The 21,736-nt window shown below is 36.1% G+C and overlaps 1 protein-coding gene and 1 long non-coding RNA gene across 11 annotated transcripts in view; both read left to right on the top strand.

The window, feature by feature from the left end:
* The first annotated feature begins 68 nt into the window (after positions 1–68).
* NOVA1 (NOVA alternative splicing regulator 1) overlaps positions 69–21,736 on the top strand; it is a 149,172-nt gene continuing 127,504 nt past the window's right edge. For 4 of the 10 annotated variants that reach the window (XM_065064162.1, XM_065064161.1, XM_065064156.1 and 1 more), the window contains exons 1-2: positions 69–714; positions 2,562–2,705. Coding sequence is in view for 4 of the 10 variants with exons in the window: in XM_065064156.1 (XP_064920228.1) it covers positions 579–714; positions 2,562–2,705 (280 nt within the window). In the remaining 6 variants the exon portion in view is untranslated. Of the gene's footprint in view, positions 715–918; positions 1,298–2,561; positions 2,706–10,204; positions 10,282–21,736 lie in introns of those variants that run through there. The other 6 variants (XM_065064164.1, XM_065064165.1, XM_065064166.1 and 3 more) reach the window with 6 other exon arrangements.
* LOC135579570 (uncharacterized) overlaps positions 10,288–21,736 on the top strand; it is a 43,482-nt gene continuing 32,033 nt past the window's right edge. Inside the window, exon 1 of the long non-coding RNA XR_010472927.1 lies at positions 10,288–18,382. This is a non-coding gene — a long non-coding RNA (uncharacterized LOC135579570). The remainder of the gene's footprint in view (positions 18,383–21,736) is intronic.

Here is a 21,736-nt window from a genome sequence, read left to right on the forward strand (position 1 = left end):
ACGGAAGGGGGCTCAGAGGCAGCGTGAATCATCTCCCACTCACTCCCTCGCCCACCATTTACACTGCTCGCTCCCTCCCTCCTTCTCCCCCTCCCTCCCTCCCCGCCGCCTCAGTCTCACTCGTTCTCTCTCCCCTCCTCTCCTCTCCCACTCACTCTCTCCCCTCCTCTCCTCTCCCACTCACTCTGTCCTCTCCTCCTCCTGTCTTACTCTTTTCACTCCTTCCCCTCCTCCCCTCTCCCCCTTTCTCTTCCCTCTCTCGCCCCCCTCGTTCCCCTGTCTCCCTTCTCCTCATCTCCTCCTGACACTGCACTGCAGCTGCTCCTCCAGCCCAGTCCTGCCCGCTTCCCTCCCTCCTTTCCCTTCCCTCCCCCCGGGTGCCAGATAAACAAGGCGCGCAGCATCCTCGACAATCCCGAGCTTAGCTCTACATTTTCGAAAAGGACAAGAGAACGGGACGAGCCCCCTCCCCTCCTCCTCCTCCTCCTCCCCCTTCCTCCTCCTCCTCCTCCCCCCTTCCCTCCCTGCCCCCCCACCACAGAAGGGAAGAGACAATTCTCCTCCGAGCAGCAGCAAACATGATGGCGGCAGCTCCCATCCAGCAGAACGGGACCCACACTGGGGTTCCCATAGACCTGGACCCGCCGGACTCCCGGAAAAGACCGCTTGAAGCCCCCCCTGAAGCCGGCAGCACCAAGAGGACCAACACGGGCGGTGGGTATATTCTCTGTCACCTCCCCCCCGCCCAACCCACCCACCTCTCCGCTTCCCTACCTGCCTGACTGCCTCCCCCCTTTCCCCCCCCCAAACATTCCCATTTCTCTAATGTTATCATTCATCAAAATGGCGTCGGTTTTCAGCATCTACCAGTCTTTTTATTTAATATCCACGCTGGGCTTCACAGCCATGACCCTACGGAGACTAGGAGGGAGCACAAGGGGCTTCTGCAGCCCAGCTATCTCCCTCGCCCGTGTAACGATGGGCGACAATAAATGGCAGCTGGAAGGAGACGGCAAACGCACTTTCCTTCTTCCACATCCTCTGGGTCGCAAGTTGAATTTCAGCCTTGCCGTGCGTTTTCCTCTTCCTTGGCCTCACTTCCATTGTCAGCGCGTACACGGCGTGTGTTCGCCGTGCTGGGGGCGAGGGCTGGCTGGTAGAGGGGGGAGTCGCCTCTCGGCTGCGGGGACTCGCTAGTTAACATCCTGCTCTTCCTGGAGGAGATGAGTTATAACGGGACCAGCATCTCCTCTGTCCGTGTGCGCGGGAGTCGTCATAACAATGCACCGAGGCAGAGGTGAATTTATTTGCCCAATATGAAGAGTAGCGGTCTGGATGTGCTTAGTGCACGGTGCAGCCAGCGATGTTGATACGGGTGGGCACGACTGTCATACATAGGCACTTCTTGAGACGCATGTGTTCTCGGATAAGAGAAGTGAGGTGGACTGGGGTCGTTCCTCCTGTTTAGGTGAAAAAAAGAACAACTTTAAACAGGTTTCATGATAAAAACCGTGATATCCATGCCAATGGGATGCTGTCTTAATTACTGGGGAGAGCCTAAGTCTGGAGAACCACTGTACCCTTATTGTCTTGCACTTTTCTAGAGCCGGTACGGAAGGTCCTTAGACTTCAGTGTAGCTGGATTTAACAGTGGGGTGAGGGCACAGACAATTACGCAGTTGCTGAATCTGACTGGGAATCCTTTTTTCTTTCCCCCCTCCATTCATTATATACATCTTTTCCTGTTCCGATTGTGTGCTCTGACGCTAGTGGTGGGTAGAGGACTGGCATTGTCTGTCTCGTCACCTTTTAAGTGTATTTAAAATAAGTATCTTAGGCTTTGATCAATTAGGAGAAATTCTTCTTAATGTCCTTTAATTAATGAGCTTAAAAGAGATCATTGTCTCTTAAGAAGTGCTAAAGGAATACATCAGGATCACTTAGGCAAGTGATTCCACCCGCACCATGTTGAGTTGTTTTCTTGGCAGTGACTGAAATGCTTGGAATAAAACCCCACATTTTGGGTGGGTTATTTGGTAGCAGAGTAGTCGTTTTGCTCACTTAAGAAGAATGCAGGCAATAGCTAATTGCTATTCTCGTGTGTTTGCTAATGACAAACAAATAGCCCATCAGAATTTACAATTCATTCCTTTTTAGTTTTGGCGTTTCTTTTGCTGTATTTTCAAGCAAGGTTGTAGTTGTCACTAGGCACGTTTTCGTGCAGGGCTTTTTTTTTTTTTTTCCAAGGGGTCTGATAATTTGTGCATGCTGTGGTTACCATTGGGAAAAAAACACCTTTGAAGTATAATTTGGATGTTATTGTTTTAGGGAATTGAGGAATCTATATGGATTCTTTAACTTGCTCAGAATAAATGTACATATTTCAAAATGTCAAAGGCATAGTCTAAACATGTCTTGTAGAATGACGCAACTGGTTAGATGTAAATGTATGAATTACTGGACGAGTTCAAAGATGTAACATTTTGTTTATTTGTGGGTCTGGGGAGGAAAAAAATCAAAGTTTGTAAGCCATATTAACCATACATATCTCGATTTTTCAGAGGATGGCCAGTATTTTCTAAAGGTCCTCATACCTAGTTATGCTGCTGGATCTATAATTGGGAAGGGAGGACAGACAATTGTTCAGTTGCAGAAAGAGACTGGGGCCACCATCAAGCTGTCTAAATCCAAAGATTTTTACCCAGGTAGGTGCAAAAATTACCCAATTCTTTATTTTTAAATCCCAAGGGACGTATGTACATGTCGGTGTGTTTCATGTATTGACGACTAAGCTTCCAGTGCAGCTGGATACATTATTTCTCAGAAAACTATGATACAAAGTGCAACAGTGAAAATAAATATTCTGTCTGTCTTGGTGTATGGACTGGGCACTGTCTAGTAATCTAACTGCTTGAAATATGTTTAAAGATTTTATAGTGTTTCTGCAAAAAATATTTTCATTAGTATTTGGATTGTTTTGGTTTTTAGTTTAAAAAAATAAATCTAGCTTTAAAGAACCGACTTGACAGCTGGTGTAAAAATAATTGTTCGTTTGAAGTTTCCAGACATTGTAATGACAATTAAGCTAGAATGAGTAAAAATGAGAGGCCGCCTCTTAAAGAATGGGCCCTTTACTTTAAATCCATTATGTACCTTCTTTCTGCTTCACTGCTTTGTTCACTGGCTCTGGAGTGAAGTAAAGAGGACAAGTGCTGCTCTTTAGATATTCTTTATATTATGTTTATCATGATGTTGGATTAAAACTGTCATATAAAAATGAGATACTTTGGATGAATAAAGAAATGAGTATTTTATGTCAACTGTATTTTTGCATAAGAAACAAGTTTTTAGTATTTGTGTATAACAATAATAAATACCTGAATTAGCATTTCTCCTTTATATGGTTTCTGAAGAAGGAGTCTAACGTAATGATACACAAGATTGTATCTTTTGGATTAAATAATTGATTTTTCCTAAAGATGACCAAATTAGCATTCTGTGATTTATTCTAGAGGACTTTTAAAAAAGTGATGCGAAATAATGACATATCTAATGCTTTTTTTGGTGTTTTGATTTTGTTACTTTTAAGATTAACTGGTGATTTAGTATTGAGTTGGCTAGCTGTTACCGACTCTTTTCTCTTGGAAAAATAAGAGCTGCTTTGCATTTTACCTAGTTTAACAAGATCATTGAGTTCTACAGAATAGTGAGGGCGGTTGGTGTGGATAAAAACAGAAAACTAACATTGGGACATTTAGCTTTCCCATTCTTTAACTTCAGTGTCAGGCAGAAATGGATAATTTTGTATTAGTAGAGAGATTGTGGTCTATTTTCAGTGATGATTTTTGATGTGGAAATATTAATGCACTTGTTGTACATGTCCTTAATAAATGTAGTTTATAATACTTAAATGTTGGAGCTTAAAGTGAAGAATGTAGATTTTTTCCTGTTGAAAGATACAGCTTATGAACTGATGTTTGTTGTCTTGTGTGTGGGGGGGTTGTATTTGTGGGGTTTTTTTGTTTGTTTTTTTAAACATTTCTTTAGAAAGTTAGAAAAAATGGTCTTTTATTTTGAAAGGTATGTTAGGGCGGAAAAAAAAATCAATGTAGAATTGTGAAAACTCTTGGAAGAAATAAAAGCATTCAAAAGAGCCTGATTGCAGAATTAATAACATAATATGGGTAAAGAACTGCAACAGTAAATTAAATTCACTGTCAATAGATGAAAATGAAATAGATTTTCTGCATTATACATGAGGTGGTATCAGATATGCAAGGATGTTACAGAAAATTGGTGTTTATAAAGAATATTCCAAATACCAAATTACAAGCCTTTTCATTTTACTACAGTTTATTTACACTCACTTGGAAAGGACGCTCCAAAGATTAGATCTTTTGTTCCGTGCTCTAGCATAGTTCTTCTGTTTTCTGATTAAATCAGAATTACATACCTTTTTGTGTAGCAAATTGTAAAGATACAGCAGTAGTAGCAGAAAAACCTTTGAAAAATAAAAAATAGCAAGCTAGAATGACATCAGTAAAATGTTTGTGACATAAACACCTCTCTCTTAAAATCAGTAGTAATAATATAAATAACTAGGACAGCAAGCCATAAGCAGTTCTACGTAACAGGTGCAAATGGAGTTCCAGTTTGACTTCATTCGGTCTCCTTTGAATTTTCAGCCACATTGTGTCAAATAGAAAAGGAGTGTCTTAAGGAGGTTTGTAACTGAAACCTGTGTGGAACAGGAGTGAGAAAGGGATTACAGCGTGGCTCGCTCTTGTTAGTCTTTCTGTTTTCATTTGACCACCAGCCCATGGAATTTTCGGAGGTCCTGACATTCCCTGAGCTGATGGCTTTTGGGTTTCTTCCAGACTTGTGCTCATATAGCATTAGGGAATACAAACCTTGTGAAATAGCTAATATAAAGATATGGTTTATTTTTCTTATAAAGTTTCTTAAACAATTATTCTGTTTTCCTAATAGAAGTTACTTAGTCTGTACCTCTGATGTTTGTCCTTATAAATGTTTAATGTATATTTCGCTATGGAATGTAAAGTTTTAGCACAGTCTGGGTAAGCTGCTGTTTGGAAAGGAGGAAGCTGGTTGTAATACAGAAGTCATGAGTAGTTCCTATGATCTAATAGTGTTCTTTTTTTTTCCTCTGTGATATAGGACTTCAATATGCAGACTGATTACTGTTGGAATTATTTTTGTGCATCAAAAGGTGACATAATTGCTGAAGAATTATATGGCAGCTCTAATTACGAGAAATTGAAGGAAAAAACAGCTTTTCATGAACATTTTAGTTTACAAAATAGGAAGCGGTATATAAATACATTACCATCCGCTACAGTCCTGTTTTCTGAGTACACAATTTATTGCTCTCTTTTCAGGTTACCAGCTGACTTTTTCTAAATGTCTGGACTTCTGCAATTTGACTTTGGTTACTGTGCGTAGATTATCCCTGATTCTTTTCTGTTCGGGCTTGTCCCCGTAGATTAAGGAAAATGAAATGAAAATGGCAAAATATGCCCTACTTTTATACTAAATGGTACTTATCCTTTCTGTAGAGAAGTACAGTGTGTGAATTGCCTTGTAGGTTCTGCTCCAAAATTTAAATAGACATGCAGCCATACTACTTTAATATTAATGAAGTGAACTTCATAAAGAAAGTGACCATTCTGTGAAGCTGTTTTAATGTATGATTTTATTCTGAATAATATAAAAGAGTCAGTATTTCTGTCGTATGAAGCTCTTGTTGTCTTATCTGTTTCTCTATTCTGAATTATATTGAGCACTGGACTGAAAACTACTCTGGACATATGTATTTTTTTCCATTGCAAATGTTGGCGCGCATACTCGCTTTCTCTTTCGTGCACTCTTGCTCTCTCTCTCTGCGCTCCTGCCCCAGTCTCACATGTACACACGCACAAAATTATGTTACATCGCATCATGTTGTTTATCTTGTAACAGGATCTTGCCTGGTCTGAACTTGGTGCTTGAGTGAATTTGAGCTCAGTTAGTGTTTTTAGATTTATTGGAATATGAAGTCATATGTGTACTGAAATTAGATCATATTAAGAACAGAGATTAATAAAAACATAATTAAATGGGGGTAAGGTTTTACTGCTTTTAACAATAGATTAGCTATGTTGTTTTTATAGCAGATTTCTAATCAGTAGTGATCTAAATGTTTGGAGAATGCGAAGGTGAGAGTTTCCCCCCTGCCTCTTGTAGGGAGTGTTGTGTGGCTATGTTATGTTTTTACTAAGTTATGTGCATTTGAGATGTTTTGTATTGAAATACCAGATTTTTTAAAGTTATTCATGTATTATCGGAGATGTTCTAGCTGATCTTTGTGCAAGTGCCCTTTTGGAAAGTCTCTTATTCTGACTTAACCTTTCAAACACGTTGAATGTGTAAGTAACAGAACTTTACAGGAATTTATAATTAATTTATAATTAATAAGTTCCCATTCTAGCTTCATTACTCCTATTATACTGTTAGGAATGGGAAAGGCATAATATATCAAGCTTGGTTCACCGTTATTTCCTTTGTATAAGAAAGGATTTGTCATGTTAATTTATGACTGTTAAAATAAACTAGAGTTTAGCAGTGAAAAAAATCTGTTTTAAAAATCAATGCTTGAAATGATATTTGGGTAGTAGGACTGAGGAAATTATTAAATAGTGAGTAGGGATTTCAGAGGTGGAATCTAGAGCTGTGGATGTTTGTGAAGTAATCACTGATCTTTCTGCTATTAAAAAAAAAAAAAGCGCACCCCCCCCCCCCAAAAAAAAAAAAAAAAAAAAAAAACAACAAACCAAACCAAACCAAAACAAATGAACAAACAAAAACAACCAAAAAAACACACACGCAAAAAAAAAAAAACTAAACCAAACCAAATGAAAACAAAAAACCAACAACAAACCAAACAACCACCAAAAACCCTCAAGTGTTGATTGCCAGCTGTTCAGAGAGATAATTCTCAGTTGGACAGTTGTCTGTTGCCTGGTTACTGGAACAGAATAAAAAAAAGTTAGCTTGTTAGCCAGCAGATACTTAGTATTTTACATTTAAAAGGAAGCTGAAACTGAATGTGTAACTTAGTGTGATCTTGAGGTTGTTACATCCCCAACACACACAGTGTAAGTTTAAGTACTGGAAGTTTAAGTAGAAATTTTGCACTGATTTCTTCTACTTGTAGGGACTTATTAATGTGAATGAATGCATAAGCTTTGACATAGTAAATGGCTTTGGTTTGCAAGAAAGTGCAGTGTCTTCATCTTGTATAAGAAAGGTTTAAAACAATTTGTGATGGATTTGGAATGGTTAGTATAACTTTAATAAATGGTACAGACTAACTACTATGTGCACTTGGTTGGCGAAATAAAGAACGAAGTGAGGGTGGCTATTATCACAGGGAAATGCCATATTTAATAATTTATAACTTTTTATTGTGATTGATTTTGCCCAGTTTTCGATATAATTGGAAACCGAATGATTCTTAGTAGATTAGAGAGCTTATGTAGATGAAGGTGCTTCTAGTAATAGTACTGCTTTTTGATAAAGTTGAGATTTCTGTAATGCAGGTATTCTTTAAGAATATATATTTTCTGGACTCATGCATTCCAAGGGAAAGCAAATAAAGCCACGAACAAAACAACAACAAAAAACATCCCAGTAACAAAATAAACAAACTAGACCAAAACAACCCCCCAAAAAAAAATAATAAAAAAAAAAAACACACACACACACACAAAAAAAACCCCAAACAAACAAAAAAAAACAAAAAAACCCACAAAAAATCCCAAACAGAACCAAAACCCTGAGACCTAAGAGAAACAGCTCAAGTTGATATGCACTGAAAGTTTTCCATTTTCTTCTTTCACAAATTTTAAAATTTCCATACAATACTTTGATGGTGCTTTGCAGAGAGGTCACAGTTTTAATGGATGCTTGTCAGAACATAGGTCTTGAAGCAAATATCTAAAAAATACAAACAGGGAATGTCTGAATCTCTTAATAATTGTTTTCCTATTCTCTGCGGTCCAGTAAAAGAAACATGCTCTCACTTTTTTTTTTTTTTTAAATGGGTGCAATCTGTAACAAGCAACACATTTTTCAAATACTCTGATCTTGTTCATTCTTTAATTGTAGTAGCTTAGATAATGCCCTCAATAGCTGACCCCAGAATTTATTTCATCAGTGATCAGTAGCTTTTGTCCAGAGGAGAAAACCTTGGATTTAGTGAATTTGTCAGATAGGCTTTTAGAAGTAGATCGTAGAGGGATTTGGGAGGAGGGCTTGTGCTTCATTGCTATCTCATTTCCATCTTCGGACACAGATCTAGCATAAAGTTAAGCAGCATCAGTAAAGATGTGACAAACTTTTCTCTGGGACTCATCATTGCATCCCGCAGCAGGTGCAGTCAGCTTTGCAGTCCATCTTAAAAAGAGGCTAGTTTGTTTTTTAACATTTATCAGTAGGCCAGTGGGAGTTATTGACTTGGTGAGGAGTGTGGTAGTTGTCAGTTGTCCAGTGTGGGAATGCTGCAGGTAATTGGGCTGGACTGGTGAGCGCTGTGGCAGTGTGCTTCTCACGTTGCTCTGCAGCTGCTGTTGATCTTAATTAATCTGACCCTCAGAGGCTGCAGTGTCGTGGTATAAAACGCAATACGTACTAGAAATGGAAAGGCTGCTTTTTTGGTGCTTATTGATGGTCATGTTTCTAGGTAGGCCTTTTAGTTTTCTAATTGGATTAGTTTGACACTAGCATAAAATCCTTCACGTACTACAATCTACAACTGTAATACATTTTTCCTGTTTATCAAATATATCTGTGGAGTAATGAAGCTGATAAACATGTTTTTGAAATGTCACTGTTATAATGGACTTTGCAAAAATATTTTTCTTTATTCTGACAACAAATACAATTTTCTGTAAGTGCAAAGAGTTTTATTGTTTGTGTCTGGAATGAATTTGTGGTGTTCTGCGGTATGCTCTGTAGCGGGGTATGCTTGTGCTGGCCAGCTCAGTCTTGCGACTCTTCTAAGGATTTCTAGTAACATGGATAGGTGTAAAATTGGAGTTTGTTATTTGGCAATTGCAATAAATGTGTTGTGCATATGTGAGACTGTTAGTTTACTGTAGATGTATTACCATCTTCTTCCTGACTGCATAATGCAACTTGGGAATCCGTCAGGGTTCTTACATCCCCCCTGGTATTCAGGGCCATTCTGTCTTTCCATACACCAAAGGAAATATCAAACCTGAGTTTAGCCTAGAGATCTTTTAAATGTTACGTTATTTGTCAAGCTCTATTCCATCCTATTTTTGTTTTGGTTTCAGGGGTATCTGCATCCCCATTTGCGAATATTCATAGCATAATAAGGATTAACTCTGTTGCCTGTATTTTAATTTGAGTAATTGTCAGGATACTCTCTTCTAATTTTCCCCTATACTTAATAGACATATTAAATATTTTAATACATAATAACTGTCTAAATTCCCAACCCCCCATATTAACTTGTTTTCACTTTAACATATTTGATATTAATTTTCTCTGAATCTGGCTGGGGTTTACTTAATATTAGATCTGCTGTTCTTGATTATAGCCAAACACTAAAATTTATTTGCAAGTACTGAACTGGTCTGATGGAAATGCCAGTTTAAGGCAGTATTTGGAAAGACATTTATGGAAGTCAGCTCCCAACAGTACAATGCTAACATGCCTTTGTAACTTTTGAATATGAATTTGTCACTCCCTGCTTGAGCTGGTTATGAGCAGTACTGTTGTGCGTTGCTTTTCTTGACTTGTGAATTGCAGTAAATTGTGTAAGGTTTAATATTCTGCATAATTGATGGACAAAATTAAGTCTCCTTCATAAAAGGCTAGGGGGAATTAAATAACTAGCTATGTGACCAGATAGCACTTGAAAAAATACTATATTAGGGACCAGGTTTAAAGTTGTATGTTGATGATATGAATGATCTGGGGTCAAGATCCCTGCTAAGTGAGAAAGAGACACCTTTGACAACTTACATAGATGGAAGTGATGATATAACATCAGCATTTTTTGGATATAAAGAAGCATGAATTTCAGACAAAATTTTTCATTTGCCTGGTCTTGTAGGTTTTGATTGTGAAAAGACTAAACATCTGTTTTTCATCATTGATCTCTCACTGCATCCTGCAGGGCCTGTCATCTCAGCATTGACAGGATCAGATGAAAAATACAATCGATGTGTTGACATTTTTTTGAGAATCACTCAGGTAAGATTACTTGTTATACAGAACTACAGTGAAATTCATGGCTGCTGCTAATGTTTCACCAGTTGGAGCCTTTGCATTCTCAATCATTAATTAAATTAGATACTGAGGTTCTCTGCATGTTCCCTTGTTTCTATTTTAAAAGTCCTTTTTGTGCCTTGCTCAGTGCCATTTAACTCTCTTGTAATTTCCCACATAAAGAGCTTCACACATTTGTACTATTTTCCCCCACTTCATAGAGCGGCACCTGTTTGCTTGAGTCAAGAACCATAGTGCACACCTCCAAAGCTCTTGGAAGATTCATATGTACCTGTAATTTGCTTTATTTTCAAGTAGTGGATTTAGTTCTTTTTAAATTCTTTATTGGCAATATGGGGAAGAAAATTCTGTGTAGAGAACCAGATAATCAGAGGCAGCAGTGATTTATCATCTTCATAGTTCATTCTAAACTCTGTTTTTCAAACTGTACATGAAAAATTACAAATACTTAAATGAATATACAACTGTGGAGTCTTTATTTTTATAACATAAATTATAAAAAATATTTATATGAAGTCATGCACTGGAAAAGCAGGAAATGCCAGGTGTCCATTCAGTTGGCTTTGAGCATCCAGTGCACTTATGGAATTAAATCTGTATCAGAGTGGATTCCCAAGGAGCTGGGCAGTTAAATATCATGGATATGAGGGAAGGAAAACAAAAGACCAGTTGGGCCATATGCTGAGTTGGAACTTGATTTATCTGAGGTTTACACTTTGTCCCCATCTGTAATTTGGCATTAGGAAACACCAGAGTGTAGGTAGTAGAGTTTATAGTAATACTAGCAGGAGCAGCAATTCCAGTGCTGCAGCAGATACTGTTTTGGCATCAGTATTGTACTGAAGTTACAGAATATTTGTAGCTGTTTATTGACCTGGATTTGAAGAAACTTCTGTGGAACAAGAGAGGCTCTTCTGTCATTCTGTATGTGCTGATTTTCAAAGGTCTGCAATGAAATGCTGCTACTGGATGCCTTAAAGCTTTATAAACATGATTTGTTGCAATGAGAACTGTTAGACACAGAACATATATGGGGTTTATTTTCTATCTTGCATGTGTGCGCACTTCTTTCTTCATATGTCTTCTACTTACTGTATTAGATGAACACTTGGTGACTCTGTCAATCAATAGTAAAAATCGGATTCCCAAGGACCTCCTTATATCACTTCCTGATTTCTGAGTCTTTTGTTGTGCCGTGTAGCACAACTAAGTCTACTACTTTTTGTTGAGATTGCTCTTCCTCAAGCAGCATATAATTTCTAGCATAGTGAAATGCTCCAAAAAACCCAACCTGGAAGTTTTTTTAGGTTGGTAATGCCAAGTGCTCATCTAGTATTTGCACTGCTTTTAACAAAAACAAAATATGTACTTTTTAATTTTACAAGTTTGTAAGTTCTGTGTGGATCTACATGTATGACTAGCTGTTCTTCTAAGTGCCAACATGATGTATTGAATGAATGATTTATTTTTTTATTTTTTTATTTTTTTCCCCTGAGGAATCGGTCCCAAATAACCAGAAAAAAAAAAGATAGGACAATTTTGCGTGATGAGCGGGCAAACTCAGGATTGGACAGGAAAGAGCCTCTAAAAAAAAGGAATTTATCTTGTGTAGCCAGTACCTCTTCATTTTACTTGAGTTCGTGAGTTCTTTCACTGAATAATGAGTATTTAGAAGAAACAAATGGTTCCTCAGGTAGCCAGATCTTAAGTCAGTTAGGCTGTTAAAAGCAGTTTTTTTAAATGTACGTAGAAATCCACACATAATTGCTAGACTCAGAGCATTAATCTTGCAAGTTCTTGATGAATTAAATGTGCAGCTATATTTTTCCTCCTTTAGGTTTCTTGTACCTTTTAAAACCAAAGCCTCCTCAGTTTATGCAAATGTTTTATAACATTCTAGTCTCAGAAGCATAGAGTGGATAGTGGTAGCAAGGTCAGTGTTTGGATTAAGTAATATATTTAAACCTAGTTAATTTTATTTCAGTTTTTAAATGGTACTTTGTTGATTAGTAACTATTCATTCTCTTGTTTCTGTATTATCTTTTCCAATGGCTCATGGTTTCGATAGCACTTAACTATTTGAAAGAATGTGGTTTTTGATGTTCAGAAATAGTTCCACTTCTGTCCTTCACACTTCATTAACTTAGTGCTTACTGATTTGGACGGTGCAGACATAAGAAGGGCACAAAATCTAGGCATCCATAATTGTAAGAAAAGTGCCTTGATTTTGCCCTTCTCCGACACTCATGTTGTATCCTTAGAATGAGGAAAAATAAACACCTCATTATTTATTAGCTTTTTTTGTCCTTTTCTGATGGAATAATTTGTTAATATGGTGTATAAATGACCTACTAAACTTTCATTGTTGGCTAGTCCAGGGACTTTTTAAGTTTCATCTTGTACTAAACATTTTTGTGTGTGTTTTCTTTTGTACAGAAGTCTCTTGTAAATATTGGCAGTTTTGTATTGGCTGTCTGAAGATCATTGATTTTCTTTTTCTTTTTTTTTCTTTTTAAGTACTTGGCTTTTTAGTAGAATGACCAGTTCAGATTTGGGTGCCTGTTTCTCCCAATACAAACTTTTAGAAGTGATCACAACAATGTACTAAGGGTTGTGATGTTTCAACTGCAATTGAAATTTAATGACCTTTTCTTCAAAATATGCATATAGTTAAATGGGCTCCTAAGATAATGCAGGGATTTTTTTTTTTTTTTTCTGTGAAATGTTATTACATAGGAGATGAGAATAGGTGATTGTAATATTCTTGTAATCATGAAGGTGTCTTAATTTGGGTGGTTCTTCCTGTTGAAGATTTTCTGAAGACAAACCAAGAAAACCTTCAGGGGGTTTGGTGTAAATTAGTATATGTTAGTAGCACTGTTTTTGTGTCATGAGTTTTTCATATTGCAAAGTATACTTACTTGGGAGGTGGAGATAAGCTGATGATGGCTATCTGATATTCAAGTCAAGTGTGCTTAAAAGTATTTCAAGAACTAATATAAATTTCATATTTGTAGTATGACCTACTTCAGGAGGTCTAGAAGGAGGTGTAATATTGCAATGCTAATTTAGAGGAAAATGTGCTGTTTGAATTGTTATGTGGTTTGTTGGCAAAGCAATGGAGAATGATGGTTTATTTTATGTGAAGTGATTGAGTTTATAAAGTAACAGATGTGTGAATTGTAATGTGGATTCAGATCCACAGATATTCTGGAATCCTTGTAGGTAAGTCTGTATGTAGAGGGAAAGACCAAGATACTTTAGGACATTTGCGTAGACTTTATCATTTTGTACTGAATAATTTTTAATGTTTCCCTCTGCTTTAAGCAGGTTCCATTGTTTTAATCTCTAATCTCCTTAGAGCACAGCAGTTTTCATGTAGCATTTAAATCCTGGATTCCTCAGTTTTATTTTTGTTTGCTCAAAAGCAAAAGATGGTTTCCATATTGGATTTCTCTATAGATGTTTCTTCTGGGTTGAAATAACTTAGAGTGTCATCTGCTTGAAGGTGTGGAATGTCCCTGATGCTTGTTGCTTTCCACAGGGAAGACTGAGGAATCTTACTGGAGAGGTCATATTACAAATGCTGAAGATTATTAGATATATTTTGTCCAAAAATTACTATGTGTATGCTTCTTATTTGGAGAAAAGCCAGTTATTCAGTCTCAACAAGTATTTAATTTCAATTTTTAATCTTCAAGTTATTTTTTAGAGCTCCAAGTTTTCCATCTACAAACCTTTAAATTCTGAATCTCAGAGTAGTAGTTCAATACGTTCTAAGTGCTGTATAATTTGTAGTTTATTTCATAAGCAGTTTAACATACATCTTTTTTACTTCTTTTATATGTGATGTTCAGAATAGAAATTCTGTTAGTAAAATGTAACCATCACTGTGCATGATTAATTCAGATTTTGTTGGTAAGTAAAACTTCCTATTTTTAGATAGGGTGAAGATTTTTTGGAAGTAGTGAAATTCTGATGATTTTTCTGTTCTTTGTATTCCTTGAATACAACTGAATATGAGCATTTCTTAAACTTGTCCAAATTCTTTATGTATCTGGGTTAGTCCAGTGTGATTCAGTTCTTCCATTTTTCGACTGCTGATGTTCTATTACTTTCAGCAAAAAGGAATACAAATTCTTTTTTTAATGTTTCTTAAGCATAAGGACAGAAAGTGATAATTTCTTTCCTGTTTGCTACTGCATTCCACTAAAGTGAGTGGACACATTCTTACAAAGTCAGTAAAATTACCAGCAGTGTCTGTATATAAACATTAAAGTCAGGTAAGTATTAAATTTATGCAAGGTAGAATATGCATCGAGTCTATGTGGTCCATATTAGTGTGTTTTCACGTAGGGATAGATGAATAGTAGCACATATTTAAGAAAAAAAAAAAAAAGCTATATGATTCCAGTTAAGATCTTTGGTAAAATAATTCTCTCTTTCTAAGGGTTTTCCCTTTTCTAGCAAAGGATTTTTGGTGTTTGTTGTTGTTGTTTTCTTGGTGCTCATCTACAGTAGTTAACATTTACTGCTGCCTTTTCCTCTGAGGAGGGATGTGTTCTTACCATTTTCTAGCCTTGCAAACAATAGTAATTGATCTTCTTTCAGCTCGCTAGAGGTGTTTGAATCTCTATTTGCAGATGTCTTTCCTCCTACATTCATTTTTAATAGTCAAGTAGAAGATGAATGCAGCCATAAGGCATGTACTTTGGTAAGGATACTGTAGAAAGCCTTTACAGATATAAACAGATGTTTGTAAAAAATAGGTATATAATACAGGTTTTCAATATGAACTTCCAAACATACATGTTTTCCCTTTTTGACATAAGAGTTTTATAGCCTTTGCTTTTTGTCATGTTCTCTTTGCAGTAAAAATTACAGTGTTTTAAATGTTCTGCTCAGTTTGTAAATGTGGAAGTGCAACACTTTCCTAATAACAAAAAAAAAAAAAAAAAAAAAAAAGGACAAATGATAAAAACTTACCGTATATAATCAATAATGTTTTGTAATTGTCATATTTTTTGCTCTGCTTTAAAATGTGGCTGGATTTTCTGATACTAAAAGAATAATTCTGTGTTTCTATGTATAGACTGGGTTTTTAATATATTTGTGAATCTGTTCAGTAAATCCATGTAGGAAAATACTGGCCTTATGTTATTATGTGCCAGTCTTGCTAAAAGGTCCATTTAAAAAGAGAAGCATTAGATCTAATCCAGATTCAGTTCCAAATCCTCTTGAAACTAAACACTTTCCAAAATGTGTTTCCATTTGCAAATAATTGCTCTTGGTACAAGAATTACATTTTTATTTTGGTCCAACATAGTTGTTTTATTTTAGTTTTGAAAGGTGCAAATCAAAATTTATGAAGTATGAAACAGACTGAATTATTTAAAAATATCTGAACAATTAATGGCACGGTTTCTGGAATTAATGTTCTAACTGAAATGTTAAAAGGCACAGGTAAAGTTTCTAAAAATCTAATAAAATATTGGCATTTTAACTTTAAATAGTAATGACGAAGTCAAATTGTCCTAATTTTATTTTTTATGACATAAAATGTTTTAGCTCATCTTTTCGGATAATTGTTTGGACTTTTTATCAGGGACAAGACTGATTAAGTATGTACAATGGAAATATATACACCATTCTGCTTTTCAGTAAGGAAAAAAAGTTGGAATACTTTGCGTTTGCCTATATTCTGGATAGTCCAGTTGTTTACACAAGCCTTTATTCTCTTATTTATTTATTGAAAATTAAAATCTAAAAATATTTTGGCTTAGTGTTCAAATTTTAGTGTCTTTCAAGTTATTTCAGCAAGCAAACTTTTTTTTCCTATGTGTTTAATTTTAACAGAAACCTTCTGTAAAGGTAAATGCAGATTTAAGGACTTGTCGCTTATTTAAAAACAAAAACTGAAGAAAATCCTGAGGAAGCACTTAATTAAACACTCCTGTGTTCTTATGTATAGTGTCATATATGTTTTTAAAATAGGAAAGTGTGTTTATCTTGATATTGTCTGCTCTCTGTTGAAATAAGTTATGAAAACTACAACCTTATAATTTGAGAGGACTGCAGGAGACAGTGGAAAATGCAGTTGATGACTGAGTGCCATGTTTTTACCTTTATTACGTAGTCCTGAACAAGGACAAAAGTATTTGTAATGGCTGCTACAATTATTTGGCTAGTAAGGTGTCAACTGTTTCTTTCCATGCACACTTTGATTTCATTGTATAAAAATACATGGTCCTATTTTGAGCTGCAAAAGGAGAGATTAAGATTATGTAATGTTTCATGGTAGCTATGCATAAGCTCTTTGTTTATTTACTCAAAGAAATATTTAAAAAAATCTTTCTGAACAGCTGAAGTGACACCAAGCACCAGCTGAGGAATCTGGAATAAAAATATTTTAGGGCATGATTTGTGCTGAACTACAATATGAATGTATGATTCTGCAATAGCCATTGTTCTGAGTGAGGTCAAATTGCACATGAAGAAGGAACACAAGTGAGGTCTGTCTTCACTGCAACTGATGTCTGCACATGTGCTATTTCACAGTATTTTTTTAATCACATGCAAAACTGAGAGAATGACTGACTTGATTGTTTTGTTTGTCCATTGTAATTTAAGACTTAGTATGTCAATTGGTGAATTAAAGACTTGAAAGGAAAAATAAATATTGAAAGTAGTGTCTTTGAGAAACTTATTAGTTTTGCACCTTAACTTCATACTTGTAAGAAAGCTAAAAGCCTTAGTAAAACATTAGAGACTTGTTTTAATGTATTTTTTTACATGTAGTGTACTGCATGTTAAAAATACAGTATTGACCTACTAGTATTATAAAAGATAGCATTTTCTGTTTTCAGATAAAACGGTGCATTTTGACACATTGTTTAAAAACTAGAACAGCTCTGCATATGAAAACACAAACTGTGATAATTAGATAGATATGCCATATGTGGTCGTTTAAGTTGGCATATATCTCAAATGGCGTGTTTAATGTACTGTATAACTGGAATTAGTAATTTTACAGCTGAAAGCTGTTAATTCTGTTATACTGACTCCCTCTCATGAACCTGTAGGTAATGATGGCAGACCTTTTTCTTTGCAAAGCCCTACTTCTGATAGCTTAAAATATAGTTATAAGCTGCTGTATTTTTAGTGGAATCTTTGACTAGTGTGTGTTCCCCATAATATTTCAGTGTTTCTATGTACTTGAGAAATCTAAGACTTTTAAAATAATGGTATAGTTAATATTGGAGGATGGTAAGAACGTTTGCTTTAATAAAATGTGCATAATGTAGAGGAAAGAAGGAAGGTCTGTTTTTTTCATATAGCCTGTTTTTCTCGGTGTAAAACTTCCCTCACTTCTTACAGGGAAAAAAATATGTCAGCCCTAAGCACTTGAGAATTGTTAATGGTGGTTAAAATCCTCACACCTGGCCTTACCACACAGTGTAGCTAGATAAAAATCACGTCACACTTGACAGAAAGCGCAAGGGAGGAATGCAAGATTTCAGAATACAAATAGGTATGGCTGGGATGGAGTTAATTTTTTTTTTTTTCACAGCAGCTTGTATGGTGCTAGGTTTTAGATTTGTGACCAAAAAAGTGTTGAAGACACACTCATGTTTTAACTGTTGCTGAACAGTCTTTGCACATTGGCAAGGTCGTGTGTTTTTCACTCTGCCCACCCTCCTCAGTGAACAGATCAACAAGAAATTGAGAGGGGACACAACTAGGCAGATGACCCTGAAGTGACTAAAGCTATTTCATGCCATAAATGTTGTCCTAGCAACAGAATGGAGGGGAGGGGGTTTTAGATAGTGTTTTCCTCAGAGAGTAGCTGAGCGGTGGTCTAGCCATGGGAGGTGGTGAGTGAGTGCCTTTGCATCACTTATTTTGTCTGTGTTTTTTTTTTTCTTCCTCTTTTCCTTCATTTATTAAAATATTTTTATCTTAACCCAGGATTTTTCTTGCTTTAGTTCTTCCTATTTTCTTCCCCCATCGTGCTACAGGAGCTGGGGAGTGAGTGAACAGCTTTATGGGCTTAGCTGCTAGCAAGGTGAGTCCACCACAGGGATTATTTAACCTTTTTGTGTTGTGTAAACATTCTTCCTTTCTAAATATGTAGGGGGGGAAGCCTAAAAATTCACTCAATTTTGTCTTGAAATACTGGTAGACACTGCTAAGAGTTACATAAATTAATTGCATTTATAGCTCTGGATGCTGCTTAGGTCCTCATCCCTATGTTCCCTTACATAGGCCATTCTTGGGCTGCTTTTAGGTTGAGTGTTCAAAAGGAACATAGTACAGAAGGCAACTGAGATTTTTTTTGGGAAGCAAATTCAAGTGGATTGTTAGAAAGTAGGCGTGGAAAGGACCTCATGGATTAGGAAATGCAGTTCTCTGCTGTCTTTCCAGACAAACCCAAAAAATCTCATAATCATAGCCCTTTTTAAGGCCTTCCACCTGCCCCAAAATTGAGGTGATGCTGTCATTTCCAAACTCCTCCACAAGGGAAATGCAAGGGAAAAGGTCTGAAGTGGTTTTGTGCATTGAATAGATGTCCTAAATCAAACAGGATGAGGATGACAAAGGAAAATGTGCCCTATGAGTTTGATGCCTATTTGTGTGAAACTATTCAAACAAACTGGTGGGAAAGTAAAACTTTTATAACAAAGTAAAAGGGCCATTTCTTTTTCTATCATAAGATAAATGTAATTTAGTTAATGAGAAGAACTGATAACCTTTTTTGGCAGAACTGTTAATGGGATATCATGCTCATACAATCATACTCTTGGGTCATTAAGTCCAATTGTATCTTACTGCAGGTAGCTATAATTCATATAATTCTATGGAAGTGCTCTTTAAGACAAAGAACTTCTGAAATGCTATGATTTTGTAAGCACTGGGATTTACTGCTCACTCAGTAGCCTTTATTCCTGAAAACAGGCATTGATTCCTTTCACAAGAGTATTAAGCTAACATTTTAGCTTTGACAAGTTCTAATTTGAGTCAAGTGACTCCAAGCATAGTGTCATGTGAATATCTGATCACATTCATGAATTAATAATGTGTGAGCTGAAAATTACTAATGAAAACTGTGTTGGAATTAAACATGGGATTCTAGGCTGATCACTATTATGTTTAAACCAAGCATACTTTCTGCTAATTTTCATGAGGTGGTGCTTTCGTTTTCATTCATGTTCTGTATGCTCCTCAGCCATTTTTAGGCTGGATTCCCTCCTGTTGTTTTTTGTCTTAATAAAAACTTGCATATGAAGTTGTTGGCCAATTGTCTGCCCTCCCCAAGCCTAAACTGAAAGAGTGAAATTTCAAAGTCAAGCAGCTGAAAGCCTTTAGAATTTTCATTTCCTGTTAATTGTATGTCTGTTGTACATGAAAATGATGTGGAAACAGGTATAGAATCTTGTAACTAGATGCTAAACCTCTTGTGTGTGAACGGATTGGTGAGGAGAATAATGTTTTCTAGAGGGGATATTTGGAGATCCTTGCCTTGTTCAGTTTTTTGCCATCGTTGATTGTAGCTCCTCTGTAACCTCTCAGTGATTGCCGCTGTGGTATGTATTGCTGCTGCTCCTTTGGCAACATGGATGGGGTTTTTTAGATTTGTTGCAATGATTTTGCAAATGCAGGCAGGAAATCCAAGCAGGTTTTCAGCTCTAAAAATTCACCTCATTTGAAAATATTTTCATGCCTTAAAATATCTGCTTCTCTAGCTCAGTCTCAATGAGCTTTGAAATTGACCTTTGAGCATTATCCACAGCAGTCTTTATAAGAAGGGAGAGAACTTTGTATATTGGGATGGCTGTTGCATGTTTGTGTAAAAATGAAATAATGTGGTCATTTCAAAGATACATGTGCCCACATATATGCAGTCTGGTGCTTTGTTAGATACATCTGGAATTGTGTTATGACTTCCTTGTTATTTCGGTATCCTTTTCCTTTTCTTTCTTGTTCACAATGGTTGTATTTTTGGTGTGACCCAACTCTGAAGTTTACCTGAATTACAGACTGATGAGGATTTCTAGAAAAAGGGACAAGAAAATGGAACTGTAAAGAGAAAGCAAGTACTTCATTCAAGCAATGCTCAGCTGTTTGATCTCTAAACTCCCTGGGTAAAGATCTGGGAAAAGTTACCAATTGGAGTCTAAAGAAGTTCTGTGTAACCTCAGGGATTTTTGTGAAAAGTGGAATATAGAGATGTTTTTTGATTGTTCTGGGTCTGTGATGAACACAGTTTTTTGTTAAACCTGAGGACTGGGGAAAGTTTTAGTTTTTAGACTGGTTTAGTGTGTTAGGTATGAGATTTTTTTTTTTTTTTAATAAAAGACATGTTTTTAAATAAAATTTGTTTCCAAAGTAGTAAAAGAAATTGCTGTCTTGGTAATAGAGGAATTTTATAATAAAAATTATAATAGAAACTGTTTTCAGATTGTGTTGCACAATTTCACTCTATTTGTAACTGAGGGACCATTAAGTCTAGATGCTTTAGTGCATAACAGAAAGTTTGGCAGTGCTAAGTTCTTATGAATTTGTGTCAGAAGTGATACTAAGACCATTTTTGCAGTTGAAAGTATTTTACAGTTTAAGGTTCCTCCACAATATATGCAAAGTGAGATGGAATATGTTTTAGATTTCTGGCCAACAACCTGATTCCTGCCTATTGAAGAAGATTTTTGTGTCTTGACTAGTCACATAGAAACCCTGTAGGATTCCTGTATTCTGTCTCCTGTAGAAATGCAGAATAAAAATCTGTCCTTCACCCCAAGGAATTTCCCTTCGTATAGGTATGTGATGTGAATGTTTAATGTTCACACCACATATATGTGTTGGTATGACACTGGATGAAAATTTATAAACATGAAATTGTATCATTATAGGTGTATTCTTCTAAACTAAAGTTCACAGTGTTGCTTTGATAAATTTTGTCATGAAGGTTTGTCTCAGATTGAATTAAAAAAAAGTTAGATGAGTGGCTTTGCCTTTTTTGAAGTACCTACAAAATTGATAAAAACTTTCCATTTATGATGTATACATGCAGCAGATGTGTTTTTAACACTTAATGTTAAGCTTTGGTTTTTAATCAGCACTCAGAATAAGTTATTACTAAGGTGGTGAAGTTTTGTGACTTGTCAGTAATCTTGCCTGAATTTAGAAAATTTTTAAATTATAGTTAAAAGAGAATATATTTTAAAACATATAGACGTAAAGCTCATAATTTCTTAAAACAAAACAAAACAAAACAAAAAAACAACAAAAAACAAAACCCGCTGTGGGGAAGAACCACCTTTAAATATTGTAGCTGAAAGTGGAGCCTGCTTTTTCTTTTTAAGTTTTCCTAGAAATGTTACCAAAATAACTCTCTATTTATCCTTTAATTTACCCATTCTTT

Source organism: Columba livia, chromosome 5 (assembly GCF_036013475.1).
Source record: "Columba livia isolate bColLiv1 breed racing homer chromosome 5, bColLiv1.pat.W.v2, whole genome shotgun sequence".
NCBI lineage: Eukaryota > Metazoa > Chordata > Aves > Columbiformes > Columbidae > Columba > Columba livia.